The 22,893-nt window shown below is 44.4% G+C and overlaps 1 protein-coding gene across 1 annotated transcript in view; it reads left to right on the forward strand.

Moving 5' to 3' along the window:
* Nucleotides 1-22,893, forward strand: part of ptpn12 (protein tyrosine phosphatase non-receptor type 12) — a 93,066-nt gene that overhangs the window by 13,026 nt on the left and 57,147 nt on the right. The window contains exons 2-4 of the mRNA XM_072453768.1: nucleotides 17,375-17,483; nucleotides 22,306-22,382; nucleotides 22,521-22,616. Coding sequence (XP_072309869.1) covers nucleotides 17,375-17,483; nucleotides 22,306-22,382; nucleotides 22,521-22,616 — 282 coding nt within the window. The remainder of the gene's footprint in view (nucleotides 1-17,374; nucleotides 17,484-22,305; nucleotides 22,383-22,520; nucleotides 22,617-22,893) is intronic.

A 22,893-nucleotide genomic window follows, 5' to 3' on the forward strand; every position in this document is an offset into this window, starting at 1 on the left:
TCGGGTTTGAATCATGAGTGAAGAATGTGTTTTCAGAATGAATGATTGAACCATGATAGAGAAACAACTGTCTGGGTTAGTAATACGTGGTAGATCTCCATCATTCACCACATGCAGAGACTGTGACTCTTTACTCTGAACAATAACAACTTAATATTTTCTTTTGAAACACCAGAGTGAGGGCCTGATTAAGCTTTGCGACAGTTTTGGCCTGTCATGGAAAACAATGAGGAAGTGGTGGTCCTTTTGAGGTTTTACACCGTGACACCACATCACAGTTATGACTACTGATCTGATGTTTCCAAATGATCTAGAAATGTCAATAACACCAGCCACAGGAAGACTTGTGATGTTTTGTGCCTTTCTGATATGTAGGTTTCAGTGTTTTGGCTTCTGATTTTTGTTTTTTTGCACGTTTCTTGTTGGGCTTTTAATCAAGAGCGAGATTCCTTTCTGTCTACTCGTCCTGGGTAGATGTAAGCCAATCCTGTCAGTAAAAACATGTGCTTTGTTGCAGAAATGTAACTATTTAAATGGCACTCATTGACGGCCTGTCTTGTTTATAAAATTGAGCTCAATCAATACGAGGGAAAACAAATGGAGATCGAAATAATCACTCAGCCCTAGTTTCTCCTATGTGTCTGGCTGAGGGATTGCCCATGCCCGCTCGTGCTAGCTCTGCTCCACTGACCTACATTGATCATTAGCTACAGTGGACTCCAAACAATGCCTGTCCAGTCACTGCCTAGTGCTATGATCTAATCCCCCATTGTGCATAACACGGCAAATTATACAGTTCAGTCATGGCTGCAAGACAAAAACCCATTCGCTATGAAATCTCAATTTTAATGGTTGCACGTATCAAATTTGCTATAATGAAAGTAATATAATGTCCTCTGCAGATAATTAAATGCAAGATATAAAGCCTGTTATTTACTCAGAACTATTACTTTGGTCATAGCTACAACTGATTGTGTGAACTGTCGCAGTCTGATGAAATATATTCCTCATTTCTTGTATGTCATCAATAGATCTTACAATACACTACACCGTCTTTAACCGCATTCATGGAAAAATGTTTGCTTTAGATAAAAGAAGATTATCTGCTAATCTCATTTATTGATCTTTAGCTCATTAGCCTTCATCATTTGAAACCTTTGTCATGTTCGTGCCCTGGAGTCATTGGGTGGAGTTTCCTGTCAGTCAGATTGCGAGGTCCATTTACCGAGACTCACACCTGACGTTTTGGCTCGGAATGACACATTTCCCACCATCTCTACAGTCACTGAATGCATCATGCTTCCTTCCTGTCTTAAATCTGCCCTTGCGGTGCCACAGGGCTTTAATGTTTATGGCTTATCTAAGGATTAAAATTCAGATTTATATTGTTTACTAGAGATGAGGTGTATATTGAAAAAGTGGATAATGTTACCATATAATATAGGTGAAGTTCAAATATGTAAAAATGTATCAAAAAAGGAGCCAGAAATGGATGACATTTCTGTTTACGAGAATCTTAACCACATCATTTAGATGTACATTTCTGATTAATTGCCATAATATAATCTGGAAATCAGAAAATCACCATTTTGATCATTAAAAAATAAATGAATAAATAAACTCAAAAGATATACATTTTTTGTCATGATCACCCACCCATTTTTGCTTAGAAGTTGTCCATGTTTTTTTTCTAAGATTATTGGCTGGATTTAATTACCTTAACTTAACCCAAATTTAGTCTTGCAGCAGTCTTTCTTTGCTGCTGGGTGGGGATTTAGTAGTTTTCATTATCCCACATGAAATGTCATGGTTAAAGTAATTCAAAAGCCTAAATCATGCAAAATATGGGAACTTTTACCTGCTCCGTGATAAGGTGTATTGAATGGACTGAGGGTTGGAGTGACAGATTCCATTTCTCTATTTGCTCGGTGGAGAGTGGCACATAGATTTTCCTCACATCTTTGTAAGTGCTGCCCTATTTTTAGCCTTATTTGTTTATGGGGAACGCTGTATGGGCCCCTCTATTCTGACCACATTTATGAAAGGACACATAATGTGGTAAATATACTTTTCTGAGCTTTAATCCATGTTCTAACATTGTTACCTAATCGCGTTGCATTTAGCTCCATTCACGCTTGTTTGATGAATCCTTTTTAGAAAGTCCTCTCCTGAGCAACCAAATGGGCGGGGCTCTGCCTATACCGTGGTAGGAGAAACGCTGCTGGTACATTATATCACTCCTGGAAGGGTCTGTAAAATAATGCACAATATTTGTCTTTTTTTAAAGGCGTAATGGACGATTTTTTGGCTCAAATCTGAGTCTCATTTCCTCATGGTGTGGACTTCTGATTAGTCCTGCCACGTATCAATCATAAAACGCACCTACCGCTCACCTGCAGCCTCGTCGGCTCGTCCCCAGGAGAGCAGCACGTTTCCCTGTGGCTAAGCGCATGGATCTATCATAATATAGTTCCCTCAGTGTACTGAACAAAATTAAGACGGAGAAAGACAGTTCGAGCTGAGTTAGAAGAGACGGAAATCTACGGGAGACGAGAGATGCGATGCGATCCGTCGCGCTAGTAAACAAACGCACTTCTAGCCGCGATGCTCTTGTGCAAGTCCGCACGGGGGGAGTGCGCATGCGCTTCAGTTCTCAAATCGGCGAAAAATCGCCCATTACGCCTTTAAGTTATCTTAAGGTCTAAACTAGGACTTAACCCTGCACAATCTAATCACGCCATTAATCCTATAAATTGGTTAATTAGGACTAAACCTGGAATAATACATGTCTAAACCCTCGTATCACCCACACACTGACTACACGCAATATGTCAAAAACCAGGCCAACATTTTCATCCCATCTGGAAATGTGTGTTTACCTGGGATAAGGCTTCAACGATTACTCAAGTAAATCAAGTAATGATTACAAAAAAGCCTAAATTGTTAGTTTATTGCCTTGATGATTTGTTTTCATTGACATATTTAATTAAAACTGCATGAATCTGTGGAGCGCAAAGCACACAGAAGGACTTGTGGCCCTTTCGTTTCACACAGAGCATGTTCCGCTCGGACCTGCAGCAACTAAAGCACAACAGAGGAGAGAGTGGTGTGTTTTAAACTCACGAGCGTGTCGGACTGGGAAGTTCTGCTGTGAAAGAGCATGGCGTTTTGAGCTGTAAAGGCCCGTCCACGCCGACGCGTCCAGTTTACATTCAAAGTCTATAGTAAACGTCGTTTTTGCAGCGCGATTGGTGCGTTTTCTTACGCTCTCGACGCTTTGAGCGCACGTATGAGGCGACCGAGGCGGCCAAAGCGGCCAAAGCGATGTGTTCAGATATGTTCAGGTCTCTGCAGCAGATGCGCCGCAGCCGCCGCAGCAGCCAATCAGGGCTGACGCTCCAGTGACGTACGTACGTATGTATTTCCCCTCACATTTCCGGTATTCCCCGTGGAATCCTCCAAGAAGAGCCACTTTTTCCTTCTTCGCCGCCGAGCCCGGCGCCTCCGTGTGAGGGTTTTGAAAACCAAAAACGCGAAAACAACACTCTTGATATCTGCCATTTTACACAATGAAAGGCCACGACAACAACTCCACTGCTCATGCGACAACACCTCTACTGCGCATGTGCGCAGACAGCCCGAGCGCGCCGTACGCACGCCTGTGTATAGTGCCCAGGGCGTCGAGAACGCGCGTCCGGTGCGTAAACCTTTCTAATGTACACACGCTCAAATTCTGCGTTGGGCGCAAATAGGCCGCACCGGTCTGTACGCGGCTTAACTCTACATATCAAACTCTCATGCGCAGCCAGGGGAACGTGCTAATATCCTAGGAACGAGCCAGAATGAGCCTGCAGGTGTGCACTAACATGCAGGGAATGATTGACATGTGGTAAAACTACTCAGCTGTCCACACCATGAGGAAAGAGACTCAGACCATTCCAACTATACTGGTAAATTTGGACAAAGCCAGGACTAAAGTGGGACAATGTGGTGTAACAGGACGATAACACTAGGTCTATACCATCCGAATGAGAACAAGAAAACCAGGTCCAAGTCCGGTCTGAGCCTGATCCAAACGAGGTCCAAAACCAGGACTAAACCACTCTCTCTCCCACTCTCCCTGGCCACGCAGCCTGTTTGGTGCTTGCTGTCGAGTTGAAGTTGGAGGAAGAGAATGTGTTTCTTTATTTCCACACTGGAGTGAATTATTCATTTCACAGCAAGGTACTGACTTATTCAGCCAGAGACTGAAACTAGGTTACAGTGCCATTTCTGTTCATACCTCAGCTCCTCCAGACCTCCTTGTTTGACTCACCAGCTGTGTCAAACCTTTTACAGTAAGCATTGCTTTAGATATACTGGAGTTTCCATGTTTGCTGGTCTTAATTTAAACTATACCACTCTAAGTTGGCCTCTAAACCAGAACTATTGAAAAGTGCTCACTAAATTGAGGCTGACTATAAACAGGACCAAATCAAGTCTACAAGACAAGTTTACACAACACTAAACCTTGCACGGTACATTAAAGAAAACTGGGACTTTGCCATGAACCAGACCCTGAACAACAATGGCCCAGCACCACTGATTGAGAACTGTAGCCGTAAACCCTCTTCTTCCTGTTTATCGTTGTACTCCTTTGCAACTGTCCTGGCATTCTTGACCTCAATGTCTTTATGTCGACTTTAAGTCATCACAAAGAAATGTGTCTGCCCCATGTGACTCTGGCCTGAGGGGTCTGAGTGAGTGAGAGAGTGAGTGGGCACACTGCTGTGTGCCTTCAGACTGGGGCTGGACCGGAGTTGTGTCCTTATTCACCTTATTCTGGAAGTCCATCTGGGCGCTGCCATTCCACGTAATCCGTAATTCTCCCGGTTGTATTAGTTAAAATAAGACTGCTGACTTCGGGAGAAATTAAGTTCCAGATGAGTGTTTTTGGACCATCCATGGAATCAGTGCGTTGTTGACTTGTTGGCGACATAAACATTTTACACAAATCAATCTACTTTATAGCATGTTTTAGCGGCAAGACCCTTGTTCTCCATTTAAAGCAATGGTGTTCCCTCTGGACCGAAATTGCAGAGGGAAAAAATGCATTACAATCACAAAGACAGAAACGGACAGAAATCACAAAACAGTTTAAGACATAAAAGAGAAGAGGGCAAAGAAAATCATTTTAGTCATGTGCACAGCTAAACATTTTTACCATACTTTTCGCGCTATACAGTGCTCCTGAAGGCCGCGCACACAATATTTACAAAGAAAATAGAACTTGTCAATATACGGGCCTCACCTGTTAACAAACCGCAGGAGCCCACGTGGTAACATGAGATATTTACACATAGTGATGCGTCTTTTGAACCGGGGGTCTCGCGGCGCACCCGAGGTCCACTGTGCTGCATTACTAATTAGACTTATTACAATCCAACTCCTATTCACTTAGAAATTAAACACACAGCATTTTGAAGGTTAAACACATCACAACTGCCCCTCTGTCCTTGATGACTCTGTGTGAGATGATTTACCTGTGTCTGTGTCTTCTGGTTTATCTGCTCCTGAGCTCGTACTTATCGAGTGAGTGTTACGCTGTAACATGAGATATTTACACAGAAATATGGTCCAGGGCAATGATGCACATGTCGTCTTTTGACCTGTGAATTGGGTCTGGCCAAGAAAGTTTCATTTGAATGCGGCAGATCCTGCAGATCGGCGTATATCGTTTGTTCACGCTCCGCGTGTGTATTTGTATTTCTGCCGGGTCTAGATTCACTTCCTCATTAAACTAATTCTCAGATTGTAATAAAACACACAGCGCTTTGAAGCTAAGACTATAGAAAACACAACATGGGGCCATTGAGCAGGCAGTTACAGTAGCCTAATCTACTGGAGACAAATGCATGGATAAGTCTCTCCAAGTCTGCTTTAGACACTATTCTTTTGATTTTGGCAATGTTTTTTAGATGGTAAAAAGCTGCTGCTGTTATTGATTTGATGTGGCTGTTAAAGTTCAGGTCTTGACTCTATTATCCCAAGATTTCTAACTTGGTTTGTAGGTTTTAGAGCAAGAGACTCTGGAGGTGACACTAACACTTTCTCTTTGTTTCTGTGGGACAAAGACCATGATTTTTCAGTCTTGTCTGAGTTCAGCTGGAGAAAGTTGTTTTGCCTCCACTCACTGATCTGTCTGATGCAGTGACAGAGTGAATCCACTGGTCCATATTCACCTGCAACAGTGAAACATAGATCTGACTCGTCTGTATGATTGTGATAAGACACATTTTCACTGCATATTCCAGAAAGGACTTTAACCAATTAGGGCAGTGTCCAGTCTGGTTCTCGTCTGGTTCTCTCTCCTGTCCTCTTGACGTTGCTGGTTCTCTCTTCTGTCCTCTTGGCGTTGCTGGTTCTCTCTTCTGTCCTCCTGACGTTGCTGGTTCTCTCTCCTGTCCTCTTGACGTTGCTGGTTCTCTCTTCTGTCCTCTTGACGTTGCATGTTCTCTCTCCTGTCCTCTTGACGTTGCTGGTTCTCTCTTCTGTCCTCTTGACATCGCTGGTTCTCTCTTCTGTCCTCTTGACGTTGCATGTTCTCTCTGTCCTCTTGACGTTGCTGGTTCTCTCTTCTGTCCTCTTGACGTGGCTGGTTCTCTCTTCTGTCCTCTTGACGTTGCTGGTCCTCTCTCCTGTCCTCTTGACGTTGCTGGTTCTCTCTCCTGTCCTCTTGACGTTGCTGGTTCTCTCTTCTGTCCTCTTGACGTTGCTGGTTCTCTCTTCTGTCCTCTTGACGTTGCTGGTTCTCTCTTCTGTCCTCTTGACGTTGCATGTTCTCTCTTCTGTCCTCTTGATGTTGCTGGTTCTCTCTTCTCTCCTCTTGACATCGCTGGTTCTCTCTTCTGTCCTCTTGACGTTGCATGTTCTCTCTGTCCTCTTGACGTTGCTGGTTCTCTCTTCTGTCCTCTTGACGTTGCTGGTCCTCTCTCCTGTCCTCTTGACGTTGCTGGTTCTCTCTCCTGTCCTCTTGACGTTGCTGGTTCTCTCTTCTGTCCTCTTGACGTTGCATGTTCTCTCTTCTGTCCTCTTGACGTTGCATGTTCTCTCTTCTGTCCTCTTGACGTTGCTGGTCCTCTCTCCTGTCCTCTTGGCGTTGCTGGTTCTCTCTTCTGTCCTCTTGACGTTGCTGGTCCTCTCTTCTGTCCTCTTGACGTTGCTGGTTCTCTCTTCTGTCCTCCTTGACGTTGCTGGTTCTCTCTTCTGTCCTCTTGACGTTGCTGGTTCTCTCTTCTGTCCTCTTGACGTTGCATGTTCTCTCTTCTGTCCTCTTGACGTTGCTGGTTCTCTCTTCTGTCCTCTTGACATCGCTGGTTCTCTTCTGTCCTCTTGACGTCGCATGTTCTCTTCTGTCCTCTTGACGTTGCTGGTTCTCTCTTCTGTCCTCTTGACGTGGCTGGTTCTCTCTCCTGTCCTCTTGACGTTGCTGGTTCTCTCTCCTGTCCTCTTGACGTTGCTGGTTCTCTCTCCTGTCCTCTTGACGTTGCTGGTTCTCTCTTCTGTCCTCTTGACGTTGCTGGTTCTCTCTTCTGTCCTCTTGACGTTGCATGTTCTCTCTTCTGTCCTCTTGACGTTGCTGGTCCTCTCTCCTGTCCTCTTGACGTTGCTGGTTCTCTCTGTCCTCTTGACGTTGCTGGTTCTCTCTCCTGTCCTCTTGACGTTGCTGGTTCTCTCTGTCCTCTTGACGTTGCTGGTTCTCTCTCCTGTCCTCTTGACGTTGCTGGTTCTCTCTGTCCTCTTGACGTTGCTGGTTCTCTCTCCTGTCCTCTTGACGTTGCTGGTTCTCTCTGTCCTCTTGACGTTGCTGGTTCTCTCTCCTGTCCTCTTGACGTTGCATGTTCTCTCCTCTGTCCTCCCAATGACTGATTTCTGGAGCTTTGACAGTTCATTGTTTCCTGTTTCTGCTCCTGTGTCTGGAGGAGTTTTTTGGGCTCGGGTTCAGCACAGAAGCAGTTTGAAATCGCTGCAACTCCCTTTCAGTTTTCTCTCTCACAAAGTGTCCCCCTTGGATGCAGGCGTGTTACAAAAGTGTAAATAATTATTAATATCGGTGGGCGAAATGCAATATTAAACTCAGACAATTTGAAATCACTTATGGGCTATAGACTTTTTGAAATTTGGTCGATTAATTATTCAATAATTATCCGTTTTTTTTAAAGGATTTATTTTGTATTCACAACAGCAGAAATAACGAGGCTTGTAATGAGTTCTCTTTTGATTGGAGAGAGAAGTGTGAGTCTGATGTGTGATTATATGTGATCACAAAACAATATTTTTGTTTTGGGGAGAGCTAATTTACTGGTTTTATACGGGTTGTGACCGCCAGGGGGCATTGGTAAGAATGCACTGGGAGAGATGATCCAGGGTTTTCTCTTTATTAAAGATTTCAGTCAAATAATACTGGTGGTTGGTATTTACAGAGCAGTTATTAATCATGTAAATACGTGTGTGGTTCTGTAATATAAACAAGGAGAACATAAATTATATTAAAATCTGTAAAACAATAACATATAATGCACAAATATACATGAGCTCCGTCGGAGCTACTGCTGTTAGCGCTTAGCTCGAGGCACTTAGCATTCACAAACACAAAACAAGGTAAATATATAACTTTAACTACACTATTAAACAATTCGAATGGCATGCAACACTTTATACAATCATGGAACAAATGGTGTGTCTATGTCTACTTTCGTTTCTAACAAATACTCACTTTTTATCACGCACACCAAACTACAACCACAAGCTCTACACGATGTGGGGGAAAACAACTAAAACTCTGCAAACACGTAGCATCCTCAACCTAACTTGCCTATGCTAACGCGTGATTGGCTACTCTACCTGTCAATCAGGCACCTGGCAGAAACGGGGCGGGTCCTTCGTCACAGCCGCCCCCTAATTTGTCCAGCAAATTTGAGACCTAAGAAGGACGCACAGTTTCAAAGTCAGTGTCTGGGATGGCGGGTAGGGCTACAAGGCGTGCAACGGGCCTGGTGTAGGTCTTATCCTTGATTCGGACTTCAGCTGCACGAACCCTTCCATCCTTCCCAGGAAGAGCTTTGGTGACCAGTCCAATTGGCCAGAGGGCTCTCGGTAGCTGAGGGTCCATCACCATGACCGTGGTCCCGAGTTGCAGCTGTGCTGGGTCCTTGTGCCATTTGGAGCGGGTTTGAAGGGTTGGGAGGTAGCACCGGATAAAGTGTGCCCAGAACTGGTCTGCTAACATTTGACTGTGCCTCCAGCGGCGTCGACTTAAAGGCTCTGCATCCTCATAAACAGCCTGTGGTAGGGAGGAGTCGCGCCGCCCCATGAGAAGCAGATTAGGGGTCACAGGGTCTGGGTCTGCCACATCTGTCGAAACATAACCCAGGGGCTTGGAGTTCAAAATCCCTTCAACCTCTGTGAGAACAGTCCTCAGGACTTTTTCTGGAACAGACTGAGACTGGATGGTGGCATAAAGTGCGACTTTGACCGATCTCACTTCCCTTTCCCTCACACCCCCAAAATGTGGGGCACTTGGCGGGTTAAACTTAAACCGGATCTGGTGCTTGGCCAAATGATCACGGAGTTCAGGTTGTAGGGCTTCAAAGGCCTCTCTGAGCTCCCGCTCTCCTCCTTTGAAGTTTGTCCCCTGATCAGACAGGAGTTCAGCTGGTTTGCCTCTTCTGGCAATGAATCTGCGGAGTGCCATGAGAAACGAATCGTGGTCTAAACTGGAGAGAATATCTAAGTGCACGGCTCGTGTTGTCAAGCACTTAAATATAATACCCCATCTTTTCTCCAGACGACGGCCCACCTTGACAGTGAAAGGTCCAAAACAGTCCACACCAGTAGAAAAGAAGGGCGGCTTAAACAGTCTCAACCTCGCCTCTGGCAGATCTGACATCTTGGGCACAGTTGGCATTGCTCTCCATCTTTGGCACTCTGGGCATGAATGCTGGTGTCTTTTCACTGCCTCTCGCCCCCGGAGTATCCAATACTTCCGCCTTAGTTCGGCAAACAGGCGCTCTGAGCCTGGGTGACGTAGGGCAATGTCTGTGTCCTTGATGATGAGCTGGGTAACTCGGTGATGGGGATTTAAGACCACAGGGTGAATGGACTCCGGTTGTAGTTGACTGCAGCGCCTTAACCTCCCACCAACTCTAATAAGCCCTGCAGTGGGATCAAATTCTGGGGACAGGGTCAACAGCCGACTAGCAGAGGCAACTGGCTTGTTACTGCTCAGCAAGTTGTACTCATCTGGAAAACTATCCTGTTGGGCTTGCTGTAGGATCTCCCTCTCCGCCTTCTGATGGTCTGCAGCAGAGGGAGCGGCCTGGCCAGGTGCCGCCCCGTGATAGGACGATGCGACCATGTTTATGAGTTCAGTGAAGGAGGAGCACTGGTCCTCCTGTAACTGTCGTGTGGTCTTGGCAACTGTGGTGGCAAGGCAGGAGATGGTAGGTTTTCTTAGTTCAGGATCATCCTGAGGTTCTTCTTTGGCTGGTTGCATGGACCAGGTCTCTGGTGGCTGCTGTAGGAAGGCTGGCCCATGTTTCCACCTTCCGCTGTTAGACAACTCCTGCAAGGTTTTACCACGAGTGACATCATCGGCTGGGTTCTGTGCTGTATTCACATACCTCCAACTCAGCGGGTCTGTTAGCTCCTGGATCTCGGCCACTCGTGTTCCCACAAACACCATAAAACGACAGGAGTCTGACTGTAACCAGGTGAGGACGGTGGTGGAGTCTGTCCAGAGGATAACACTGTTGATTGGCACGGTCAGCTCGCGTTGCAGGAGTGTAGAGAGCTGGGCAGCTGTCAGTGCTGCACAGAGCTCCAGCCTGGGCATAGACTGTTGCTTTTTGGGGGCAACTCTGGATCGAGCAGTGAGTCTTTTCTCTGTGCTACGAAGATTGGCCAGCACAGCCTCCTTTGGGGCTTGAAGCTGTGGCATGTTCTTTACTCTGAGGAGGGGAGTGGCATATCGCTGGACACCATCGATGTTCACACGTGTGGTTTTATCCTCCAGCAGCTGTATTGCTTCCTGATCCTGCCTGGATCGCACCACCAGCTTTTCACTGCGATAGGGGAGGATGTCTAATTGCCACAACTTCTCCACATTCTGGAGTATTTCAGCAGAGGATGACATGGTGGAGAGGTGAAGGCACTGCTGAGAGGTAGATGGGTGTTTGGCATTCTTAATCGGCCCCTGAAGTGTCCAGCCTAACCTTGTTCTCACAGCAGCGGGTCCCCCAGGACATCCGAGGCGCACAGGGGCAACTGGAGTGATGAGGTGAGGGTAATCAGAGCCTATCAACAATAGGGGGCGTACTCTGTTCATTGCTGGGAGTGGCAGACCTCTGAGGTGTCTGTACTTTCGCTGGAGTGCCTCCACTGAGTATGTGTGTTCAGCTAAACTCAGTGGCTCAGCAGTAAATGCACCTTTAATGGCAAACGTCTTCATTGGCTGGTCTGCAGGGGAAATGGTGAATGACACCGCTGCACCATGCATGACCTTGATGTCTTGTCTAACAGTTCTGAGGGCAAGGTCTTCTGGCTCACCAATGAGTTTGAGTGTTTGGGCTGCAGCAGGAAGCAGAATAGTCCGCTCTGATCCGTCATCAAGCACTGCATACGTCTCTAGTGAATTCTCACCATTGCGGAGCAGCACCCTGCTAATCTTTAACAGGACTTGGTTGCAGCCAGAACGTCTGTCAAGGTACAAAACTTCATTGGTTGAGCTGACGGGGCTTAATGGTGTCTCAAAGGGCTTTGCATTAACGTCATGTAGGGCCTGCAGGTGTTTTCCTTTGCACTTTGGGCATGTGACTTTCAAACGACATTGGGCAGCCTGATGTGAACGTGCGCAGCGCCAGCACCTTCTGTTAGACTTGATCCACGCCGTTCTCTGATCCACTGTTAACAGGGCAAAATTACCACACTGGTCAAGGTAGTGTAGTGTATTGACACAATATGGGCAAAAAGGGGACTTCTTGGGAGTGACTGTTGTCTGCTCTGCTGGCGGGGGATCACTGGGCTTGTTTCCTGTATGAAAGATGTTAGTGTTTCTGCTGCTCTTATTGTCATGGTGCCGAGCTGACTTGGGTACACTGCTACTCCTTACTTCACTGTGTAATGACTCAAACACTGTCTCTTGTATCTTCAGCTCATAATTGAGCCAATCGGAGAAGTGCAGAAGGCTGGGAATTGTGACACGCATGGGGTAAAGGAACCTTTTAAACTCAGCTCTCATATCTTGTGGCAGCTTAGATAATAAACGTGTCACATGTGACCTGCAGCAGAGTTCTGTCTGTCCACTTTCACCTAGCTGTTCCAACAAGCCCACCAGCGCTCTCACCCTCAGTGCAAAACGCTCAAAGCCCAGGGTGTCTCCACGAGCTATGTTTGGGGACTCCATCAGGTCTGCAATCTTCCTGAGTGCTAACTGGTGGGGCTGGCCATAACGCTCAGTTAAACTGGCCATTGTGTCTGTATATGGCTGCTGTGAGTTGATATATGAATCGGCAATAAGCAAGGCATCTTCGTGCTTTAAGTGGTCTAACAGTATTTGATACTTAAAGCGTTCAGTGGCGTCTTCAGGCAGAAGATTCTCCAGGGCCACCTTGAGCCTGGCAAACTCTCTTGGATCACCCTTTGTGAATGAAGGGATTGTAGGCTTAGGGCCGCGATACACCACCTCATGTTTAGGAGGAGGCAGGGGTCTGGTGTGCTCTGACTCACGTCTTGGTGGAGTATAGGGGCTGCCATACTCTGGCGTCGGCACAGGAGATGGGGAGTGGTGTGTATCTGCAACATACCTTGGCGGATCTTGTGGGGTAGTTCTCATGTCCCTTAGCAGCTCCGTGAGTTCAGACACCATCCTTTGTGGTGGCGGTGATAGTGGCCTTTCAATGAACTCATCTGTTACAGGAGGGGGAGGAGGTGGCCAGTACTCAGGATCTGTAGGCAACATAAAGTTCACAGCTTGTGCAGGCGGAGCAGAGAGCAGAAGCTGACTGTGATCCTGGCTCAAAGGTGCACGTAGGCCTTGTGGTGGAGCAGGGGCTGGCATCGGGATGAATCGTTGGGATGAGAACTCTCTTGCATCAAGGCGCCTTTGCATGTCCATCATCTGTCTTTGCATACTATGATTGTCGTTAAGCACTCGGTGTAACAATGCTAGAGTGTCAGATGTTTCTTCTGCAGCTGGTCTCTGCCTGGGCATGACTGGTGTACTTACAGGTAAACGCAGGGAATATTCAGCAGCATATGGATCCATAGCTCTGGCTCCTTCTAGTTCACTCCAGTCAGCAGGCTGTGGAGGTGTGAGAGACGTCGTCCTGGCAATTCTCCCCACCGATCTCTCCACGCTGGGATATGGTTGTTGCTGCTCATATGCATTGAGAGCAGCTTGCTGTGCAGGGGTGGACACGTAGTCCTGCATCCAAACAGGTGGTCTTCTGTCTCGGCGTGGCCGAGCACCTGCATCGTGTAGAAGGTGACTCTGGTCTGAATACATCTCTATTTATTCCACGGTGGCCTCACTTGTCCCGGGTTTCGGCACCATTTGTTTTGGGGAGAGCTAATTTACTGGTTTTATACGGGTTGTGACCGCCAGGGGGCATTGGTAAGAATGCACTGGGAGAGATGATCCAGGGTTTTCTCTTTATTAAAGATTTCAGTCAAATAATACTGGTGGTTGGTATTTACAGAGCAGTTATTAATCATGTAAATACGTGTGTGGTTCTGTAATATAAACAAGGAGAACATAAATTATATTAAAATCTGTAAAACAATAACATATAATGCACAAATATACATGAGCTCCGTCGGAGCTACTGCTGTTAGCGCTTAGCTCGAGGCACTTAGCATTCACAAACACAAAACAAGGTAAATATATAACTTTAACTACACTATTAAACAATTCGAATGGCATGCAACACTTTATACAATCATGGAACAAATGGTGTGTCTATGTCTACTTTCGTTTCTAACAAATACTCACTTTTTATCACGCACACCAAACTACAACCACAAGCTCTACACGATGTGGGGGAAAACAACTAAAACTCTGCAAACACGTAGCATCCTCAACCTAACTTGCCTATGCTAACGCGTGATTGGCTACTCGACCTGTCAATCAGGCACCTGGCAGAAACGGGGCGGGTCCTTCGTCACAATTTTACTTTTTTGAATTGATACGGCTCTTTTAAAACGATATTTATTTCAGTGCTGTGATTTTTGTTTGCGCATATAATCAATATGGAGACCCTGAATGATATTTGGAATCGACAAATAGCTTTGAATTTGCTTTGATTATTATATTGAAAGTGTCACTTGATTTGATTGAGACTTTTTTAGTTTGTGGTGGTTTTAACAGAAGCTGCAAATCTAAAAGGAATAAATAAACGAGGACAAAGTTGGATTCTAAAACATCCAATTTTCTTGTGGTGCGTGCTTACTGTATAACCAAGCCTGTGCTTAAGATGCTCTCCCTTTTTGTCCTTCTGTGTGGACTTCTTCCGCTTTAGCTGATGCGTTGCAATTTTAGCTAAAGGCCGAATGTTTTGGGCACAGCATGATTTGAGATTGGAGTTTTACAAAAGATGAGGCAGCATCACCTTTTTTGTCTATATGGCGTGCTATGTTGCTGTAGCCACTGAAACTCTGGATTGTCCCCCATGGCGCTCCTCCTGTCGTATTTCACTTGATCGCATGGATAAGACGGTATTGTAAATATCAAGTTCTTGTATATTCCGACGAATATTGACACGCTAATGAAAGCATTATTCCGCCTGAAAGATCCATCTTCCACCAGTCGAGCAGTGGACTGTAAACGGGGAACGCACTGAAATGAGGACATGGGGATTTGAGTGTCACAGATATTGGGCGAGTTTCTATGTATGCATCTGTGTTCAGAAGCCAGCCACAGAAGAGAGACTGAAGAAAAGGTGGAACATTTTTTCTTCACAGCAGCTGACGCCCACACACACTTTCTCAGACTCTGCACAGAAAGGAGGGAGAGAGAAAGGCAGGAAGAGGAGAGGGGGAGAGAAGAGAGGCTGGACTGGAGGAAAAAGTGAGAGGAGACGGGAGGGAGAAAATGGAGAGAAGAGGATGTACAGGGGTGAGAGACTGGGAAAAAGGCCTGACAAAGTCCCAGAGGAGCTGTTATGACGATGTTATTACATCCTGAACCAAACAAGTGTTTTTAAAAGAGATGTTAAATATTTCTAATATGGGGTTGCATTTCCACATGCTCATTCTTATTAAAGGGTCCAGGACCCTATAAGAAAACCCTAACCCTAAAAGAAAAATAAGTAAAAGAGAAAAGTTCAGAGAAAAGACTCCCCTTAAAAAAAGCCACTTGTTTTCTGAAGATGTGGACTTTTTTTCTGGAAAAGTAGGCCTTCATTTTTTTGGAGCTGGGGACCTTCTTATTTTAAGAACAAAGATGAGAGAATGTTAAAGGCGGTATGGACGATTTTTTGGCGATTTGAGAACGCAGGCGGAAGTGCGCATGCCACTCCCCCGTGCGGACTGATACAACACACACGTGCGTTTGTTTATTAGCGCAACAGATCGCATCGCATCTCTCGTCTCCCGTAGATTTCTGTCCACTTCTGCGTCAGCTCGAACTGTCTTTCTCCGTCTTCATTTTGCCCCGTACACTGAGGGAACTATATTATGATAGATCCATGCGCTTAGGCACGCGGAAACGTGGGGACGAACTGCACGCGGCTGCAGGTCAGCGATAGGTGCGTTTTATGATTGATACGTGGCAGGACTAATGATTTATCCACGCCACGAGGAAATATGATAAAAAAAATTGCTGAAAAAGATCGTCCATTCCACCTTTAAGTCAATGCTCTGTTTGCACATTATAGTTTTTATAAGTTATTTAAGAGATCAATTAGTTATTCCACTTTGTACTTTTTTTCATTCTGAGGTTTCTGTTTTCTTTAATCTGAAATAAAGGCCTTGAATTTATTTGCCTGGGACTACTTTTATATAAAAGAGATGGTTATGCACCAGTTCATTTCCTGCATTGGAAATCAACAATAAGTATTGTTGAAACCAGATGAAAATGTCGACACAAGCTGGACTTCGGTTCGGACCTTCTACTTGAACAAAATTTAATAACTGGACCTCAGTGAGTTTTAATTGAATACCCCTGGTTTAAACCTTTTGATGTTTTATTTTAATTGGCTTGTAAAACTGTCATCTGAGCTAAAGGCTAACTAATTTAAATGACTGATTACTTACTTACTGAAACTTTGACATGCTACTGGTAAGAAGAGCAGAGAAAGACATCAATGTCACCAACTGAACACCGTTCATTTGCATGTGATGGAATGTTCGAGTTGAAGTAGCTCTGGAGCATCAGCTAGTCAAGCGAGTAAAAGTATTTGAATCATGCTAGAATAATGCGTACTATGACTTTTAAACACACGTAAACCTTACCTAACCTGAGGCATTGTCAGACAGCCAAGTGTGCAGAGCTGCTGTGGTTTTGCATGGGAGTACGTGTAGGCCTATAGAACTGTAGGTGGCAGAAACGTGCACGCTGCCATTGTGGTTTAGATCAGACCAAGCCGGAGGAATGTATAGAAGATTTCCATTTTAGCGTGGCTGAACATGGCTGTGACCCATCTCTGAAATGAGGTTGTCGGATAAGTTTGCTACTTTTAGCCTAAAGTACCTTAAATTCTTGAATTGTTACACCCAGGGTGTAACAATTCAAGAATTTCACAATTTGGTTAAATTCTCGATTCAGGACCTATGATTAAATTCACCACGATTCTGTCAAGATGCTTTAAAGTGAAAATATTTGTCATTAAGCCCAATTTGGTGGCAAAAAGGGTAAATTGACCAAGTGTGGCCTAGTTGGGTTCATACCATTTGGTTTCATTTCATATAGAGTTTAACATTGGCTCTCTCTTGTATTATATATATTTATCTTCTTCATCTGTGGAGAACGGCTTGATACATTTAGCCTTTGCTCTTCATATTACAAATGTGAGCTTCTTTACTGCATCAACACGTGTTTCTGCGGCTTTACACCAGTTTGGGGAAATGTTTAGCCAGATTTATTTGCTTGCATTTGTTGGTGTAACATTGGTGCAGACACGCTGCGCAGATACACAGCGCGCAGGGCAGGTTGTCCGGACGCGTCTGGTGCAGTTTTAATGTTTTTCAGAGATCATCTGTCAATTTTGCATTGAGACGGATCGAGACATGTGTCCTAACATCTAACATTGATTCATTGCTGCTTCCTCAGCAGCTCATACAGTATTTTTTATTTTTTTAAATACTGAAACCAAACTTGATATCTTCTTGTATTTTGCAGAGGTTACGGAGATTATCGACCAAATACCGGACGGAAAAGATTTACCCCACAAATGTTGGAGAGCGAGAGGAGAACGTCAAGAAGAACCGATACAAAGATATACTGCCATGTGAGTGTAAACCCGTCTTTACCGTCCTATTTTATAGTGAATATCTTAAAGTAGTATCTTACCCCCATTTCTCCTAAATAACGTGCTCATTCACTATATTTATAAATTTGATAATTTGGGCCAGTATAGCAATAAACCCGAGGGCCACATTTGGCCCTGGGGCCATAGTTTGGACACCCCTACTCTAGGCAGCGCCTTCTACATATATTCACTGTAGATCTTCTTGCATTCTGATTCTGATTTGACATGATTTAAAATGTCAAATCAGTAAAATGTAAATAGCAAAAGCAATTGTTTTTTGGACAATTCTTGCAACAAAATAATTATGATCTACATTGGATTTTCAGACACACCAACAAATAAACAATATAAAAATAATCTTTTATAATTATGCAGTGTTTTATATACAGCAGTTTTGAATCAACATAAATCATAGAACAGTCATGCTCTCTGTACTTGTACATTGCCAGTAGGAGGGATCAGTTTACTTGACATACAATCTGGTGCATGACATAACGGCAGCACTGTCTGCATTTTTAGTCTATAGGTTTATATTGGAGTTCACCATTGAGCCAATCTTTCGCCACGTTCTGACTGGACCTGGTTCCACAGTCCAGTTTGTTTGTGTCGTTGTGAGATGTGGCTAAAGCTAGAGTTAACGTGAAAGAACCGTATTTTTCAGACTTTAAGCCGCTACTTTTCCCCCACGCTTTGAACCCCGCGGCCCATACAATGGTGCGTTTAATTTATAGATTTTTACTGGCCAACGGCTACAGGGGGACACTCTGTGAAAGTGCAAGCATTTGACACGTAGAAGATGTCAGTGGACAGTGGAAGCACAGGGGTCACAGTGTGTTTTCTATACTTTAAGGTTCAAAACGCTGTGTGTTTTATTACAATCAGACTCATGTTCACAGAGAGAGTCTAATGAGGAAGTGAATCTAGACTGCTGAACGCAAAGACACACGCAGAGCGCGCACATGCGATATACAGCAGTCTGCAGTTTAGAACCTGCCGCAGTGAAATGAGACTTTCTTGGCCAGATCCGACCAGCGGATCAAAAGTCAATCAACCCTGCAGAAATATGGTCCACGATGTAAAGACACAGACACGGGTAAATCCGCTCACACAGAGTAATCAAGGACAGAGGGACAGTAGGGACAGTTGTGATGTGTTCTCTGCATGTTAAACTTTAATATGCTGTGTGTTTTATTACAATCCAACTTGTATTCACTTTGAAATTTGCACCTGCGGCTTATTGACAGGTGCTTCTTTGTAAATTTCGTTGCCGCGGCTTTTATTCGGGCTTTGTAGCCCGAAACGTGCGGTACTTCAGATTTCTCCTTTTTTTTGCATTTATTTCACTTCTCTGCGCCTCTCCATCATGTTTTAACGTTTTTATCGAATGCATTGGTTTTGGATTATGTTCGATGCATTATGCACTGGATATATAATATTTTGGGTCTTGATTCAAGTGCTGCGCATCAAAAAACAGGAACCAGCTGATGCTAACGTGCGCTAGCCTTGTTTTGCCAAGTCTGTTGGCTCAACATATCAGTTAGCATCAGTGAAAATGCGGTTTGTCACAAGATCAAGCTGGCGTTTGGTGAAGACAAGACGGAAATAAGATGATACAAACAGAAAGTAATAATTTCTCACCTGAGTCTGTGCTCTCTCAGCGTAAAGAGAGCCAGACCTCTCACGGTCCCCGCCCAGATCACTCAAATAGGGCTCACTTAAAACCAATCCACTCCAAAGGGAACCAGTCAAATGCGGCTTATTATAAATGTGCATTGTTTTTATTCAAAGCATTTATGAATAAACACCAAATCAGAAAACAGTCTTGCTTGTAATTCAATTTTCAATCAATACAATCTGTTGGAAAATACATTCATCGGAGCATACAATGGGTAATATTAATATGTACAGTCTTTTTGAATCAAACACAAAACAGTCATGCTTGTAGGAGGACTCGATTTACTTAACATGCAATTGGTTGTGTATGACATAACAGCAGCATATTTAGCCTCGAGGTGAATATTGATATTAAATGTACGTCTTTATTTAAGGCATTTCAGAATCAACATAAATGAAATTGTCATGTTCTCTAAGCTGTATTAGACTTAACAATCTGGTGCATATATGACGTAACGTTCCCTGTATAAATCCCCTGTGCAGTTGCCGTTATAAACATTTTAATATCCTGTTTGAATACGTGATTGTAAGTCCCATACGAGGTCCGCTGGCCGATATACTCTGGAACACAACATCTGGACCAGTTTTCATTCTTTTCCTCTCCATTTTGCGGCATCTGTGCGTTCTGTAATGCTTTTAGTGAATGAGCGGTTTATCCAGAACAGCTGTGGCGCTTACATGCACTGCACAGGAATGAGGGTATTACTCGAGACCCATTAAACTCTTTAAATGCCTCTCACTGCATTTTATTCTCTGTTTGTCCTTGTTTGACCTTATATTTGTTGTCTTTATTTCCTCCTCAATGTTGTGTTGTGATTAGAAGGTGAAAAAAAGGTTTAATTGTTCACTAGTGTATTAAAGGTGTAACTTTTCTGCTTGTTTACATGGAGATGCATTAGCCATGTGGAGAGTTTGGTCCCTCACCTGACTTTGATGCCAGTTATACATCATCTTCTGAGGCACAATCAAATAGTGCAGTGCGGTTCTATGTTAATGAAGCAGTAAGTGACACTTCTATTCTTTAGTTGAGTCTAGTCACAGCTTCTCCCGTCGCGCCTCGAGCCAAACTCAAATGGAAGCGTGCAATCGGATTAGTTCATTTCAGTGACACATGACAAAAAGAGGAGTTCATAGATCAGCTATCATTTAGGACTAACCTCAGATTGAAAGCTTTTTATGCTTTGCTCATTGATTTAGCAAAAATTTTATATTTTTTTCTGTGTTTTTCTTGTAAGCCGCCATGTTTGTTTTGATATGGATGGACCATGCGTGTCCCTGATTCACATCACACACATCTGTACTAGCAAAGATGAAACGGCATGTTTTAAGTAGGGATGTCACAATTATTAGGTTAATTGATCATTGTGATTATTCAGGTCACAATATAATTGCGAGAGCCAAAAAATAATTATCATGACAATTTTAGAAGCTAAATTAAGCCTATCTATTAGGCTTGTGTTAAAAAAATTGATGCAGCAATATATCGTCATGGACTCTGTATCGATAAGAGTATCAATGTTTTTTATTTTAAATTTTTTTTGTTTTTAATTTTTTTTAAAGATTTTTGTGACCCGTAGGCTTTACTAGACAGGAGAGGCCAGGGGGAAGTGGGGGATGAGAGAGAGGGGAGGACATGCAACAAATAACCGGAGTCGGGACCCAAACCCACGACACTGTGGCCGACAGCACCCGGAGCCCGACATACGTGTGCTGTGCCACTGTATCGATACTTTTTAACAACATTCATTTATTATGAATTGTCCAGGCGGCCATTTAGAAGCGAAGTCCTAAAGAGCTGTTAGCGTCCTGCAGTAAAGCAGAAGCTGCTCAATCTGCTGGAACACGAGCTGACGTGCAAACGAGGTGGAATAGTTCTTTGATATGCAGTTTGTGCTGCGCTCCTCGACCGAGGTGAGAAGGAGCTGTGGAACTGATCAGAAGCTCCTCTGGGCCGAGGTGAGAAGGAGCTGTGGAACTGATCAGAAGCTCCTCTGGGCCGAGGTGAGAAGGAGCTGTGGACCTGATCAGAAGCTCCTCTGGACCGAGGTGAGAAGGAGCTGTGGACCTGATCAGAAGCTCCTCTGGGCCGAGGTGAGAAGGAGCTGTGGACCTGATCAGAAGCTCCTCTCGACCGCGGTGAGAAGGAGCTGTGGACCTGATCAGAAGCTCCTCTGGGCCGAGGTGAGAAGGAGCTGTGGACCTGATCAGAAGCTCCTCTCGACCGCGGTGAGAAGGAGCTGTGGACCTGATCAGAAGCTCCTCTGGACCGAGGTGAGAAGGAGCTGTGGACCTGATCAGAAGCTCCTCTGGGCCGAGGTGAGAAGGAGCTGTGGACCTGATCAGAAGCTCCTCTCGACCGCGGTGAGAAGGAGCTGTGGACCTGATCAGAAGCTCCTCTGGGCCGAGGTGAGAAGGAGCTGTGGACCTGATCAGAAGCTCCTCTCGGCCGAGGTGAGAAGGAGCTGTGGACCTGATCAGAAGCTCCTCTCGGCCGAGGTGAGAAGGAGCTGTGGACCTGATCAGAAGCTCCTCTCGGCCGAGGTGAGAAGGAGCTGTGGACCTGATCAGAAGCTCCTCTCGGCCGAGGTGAGAAGGAGCTGTGGAAGCTGCTGCAGCATGTTCAGATCAGGCCAATTGTTTGGCAAGAAACATGTAATACTTTACTAGAATGTGTTCCATATAGTTCTATTTGGATCAGTTAGTTGGATGTATGAAGTTATTAGAGCAGAATGGATTTATAAATAAGTGCTTTGTGGATAAACATGAAATTTCATACAATTTCTGTACCTTTTTAAATTTAACTGTCTAATAAAACATTTACAGTTTAACTATAGAATATAAATTATAATCAAATGAGATAATGTTCTTCTCCTAAAACTATCCTTTATGTATTTATTTTTCATTCATTCCTTTCTTTCATGACTAAATGGGTTTTCTCACAAAAATGCCCCTTTCATATTTTTTCCCTTCTTTTGTCCTAGTTTGACCCCTCCCACACACTCACACAGTTTCTGCAGCTTGTTGCTATTTCAAACGGTGCTAATTATATTCAATTACTTCTCTTCTCCCTCTGCATTTGTTTCCCTCTCCCCCTCTCATCTCTCTGTATCCCACTTTCTCATTGCAGTTGATCACACGAGAGTCAAGCTGGCATTGAAAACAACTAATCAGGACACCGATTACGTCAACGCAAACTTTATCAAGGTAAGCACATGTGATAAACTTCAGTCTATACCTTCTCTTTCTTTATTCTGAAAAGACATGGTTGGTAATGTTGCTTGTTGTTTGTAGTGTTTAAAAGACAGGTTTGAAATGGCTCTTCTTGTGTGTGGTTTTTCTCAGGGCATCGATGGGCCGGAGGCGTACATAGCGACTCAGGGCCCGCTCCCGAACACGGTCATCGACTTCTGGAGGATGAACTGGGAGTACAATGTGGCGGTGAGTCTGCAGACGGAACTTTGACTTAAGCCAAGTTGTATAATTGCGATGACTAATGCCGATTTCTAAGAAGTTCATTTTTACAAACTTCCACCCGTTTCCCTAGGATACGAGGACAATGGAGTAGAGATTCCCGACTGTGATTACAATATTACAAGTTTTGAATCTATATTGTTTTACCAATTGTTTTAAGAATGATTGATCCTATTAGTCAAATGTTTCTAAGCAAAAAAAACAAACAAAAAAAATCATTCCAAACTTAGATTCCCCCCGACTT

This window comes from Eucyclogobius newberryi, unplaced genomic scaffold (assembly GCF_026437365.1).
Source record: "Eucyclogobius newberryi isolate DKJ021-1_F unplaced genomic scaffold, fEucNew1.0.hap1 SCAF_2, whole genome shotgun sequence".
Taxonomy (NCBI): Eukaryota; Metazoa; Chordata; class Actinopteri; order Gobiiformes; family Gobiidae; genus Eucyclogobius; species Eucyclogobius newberryi.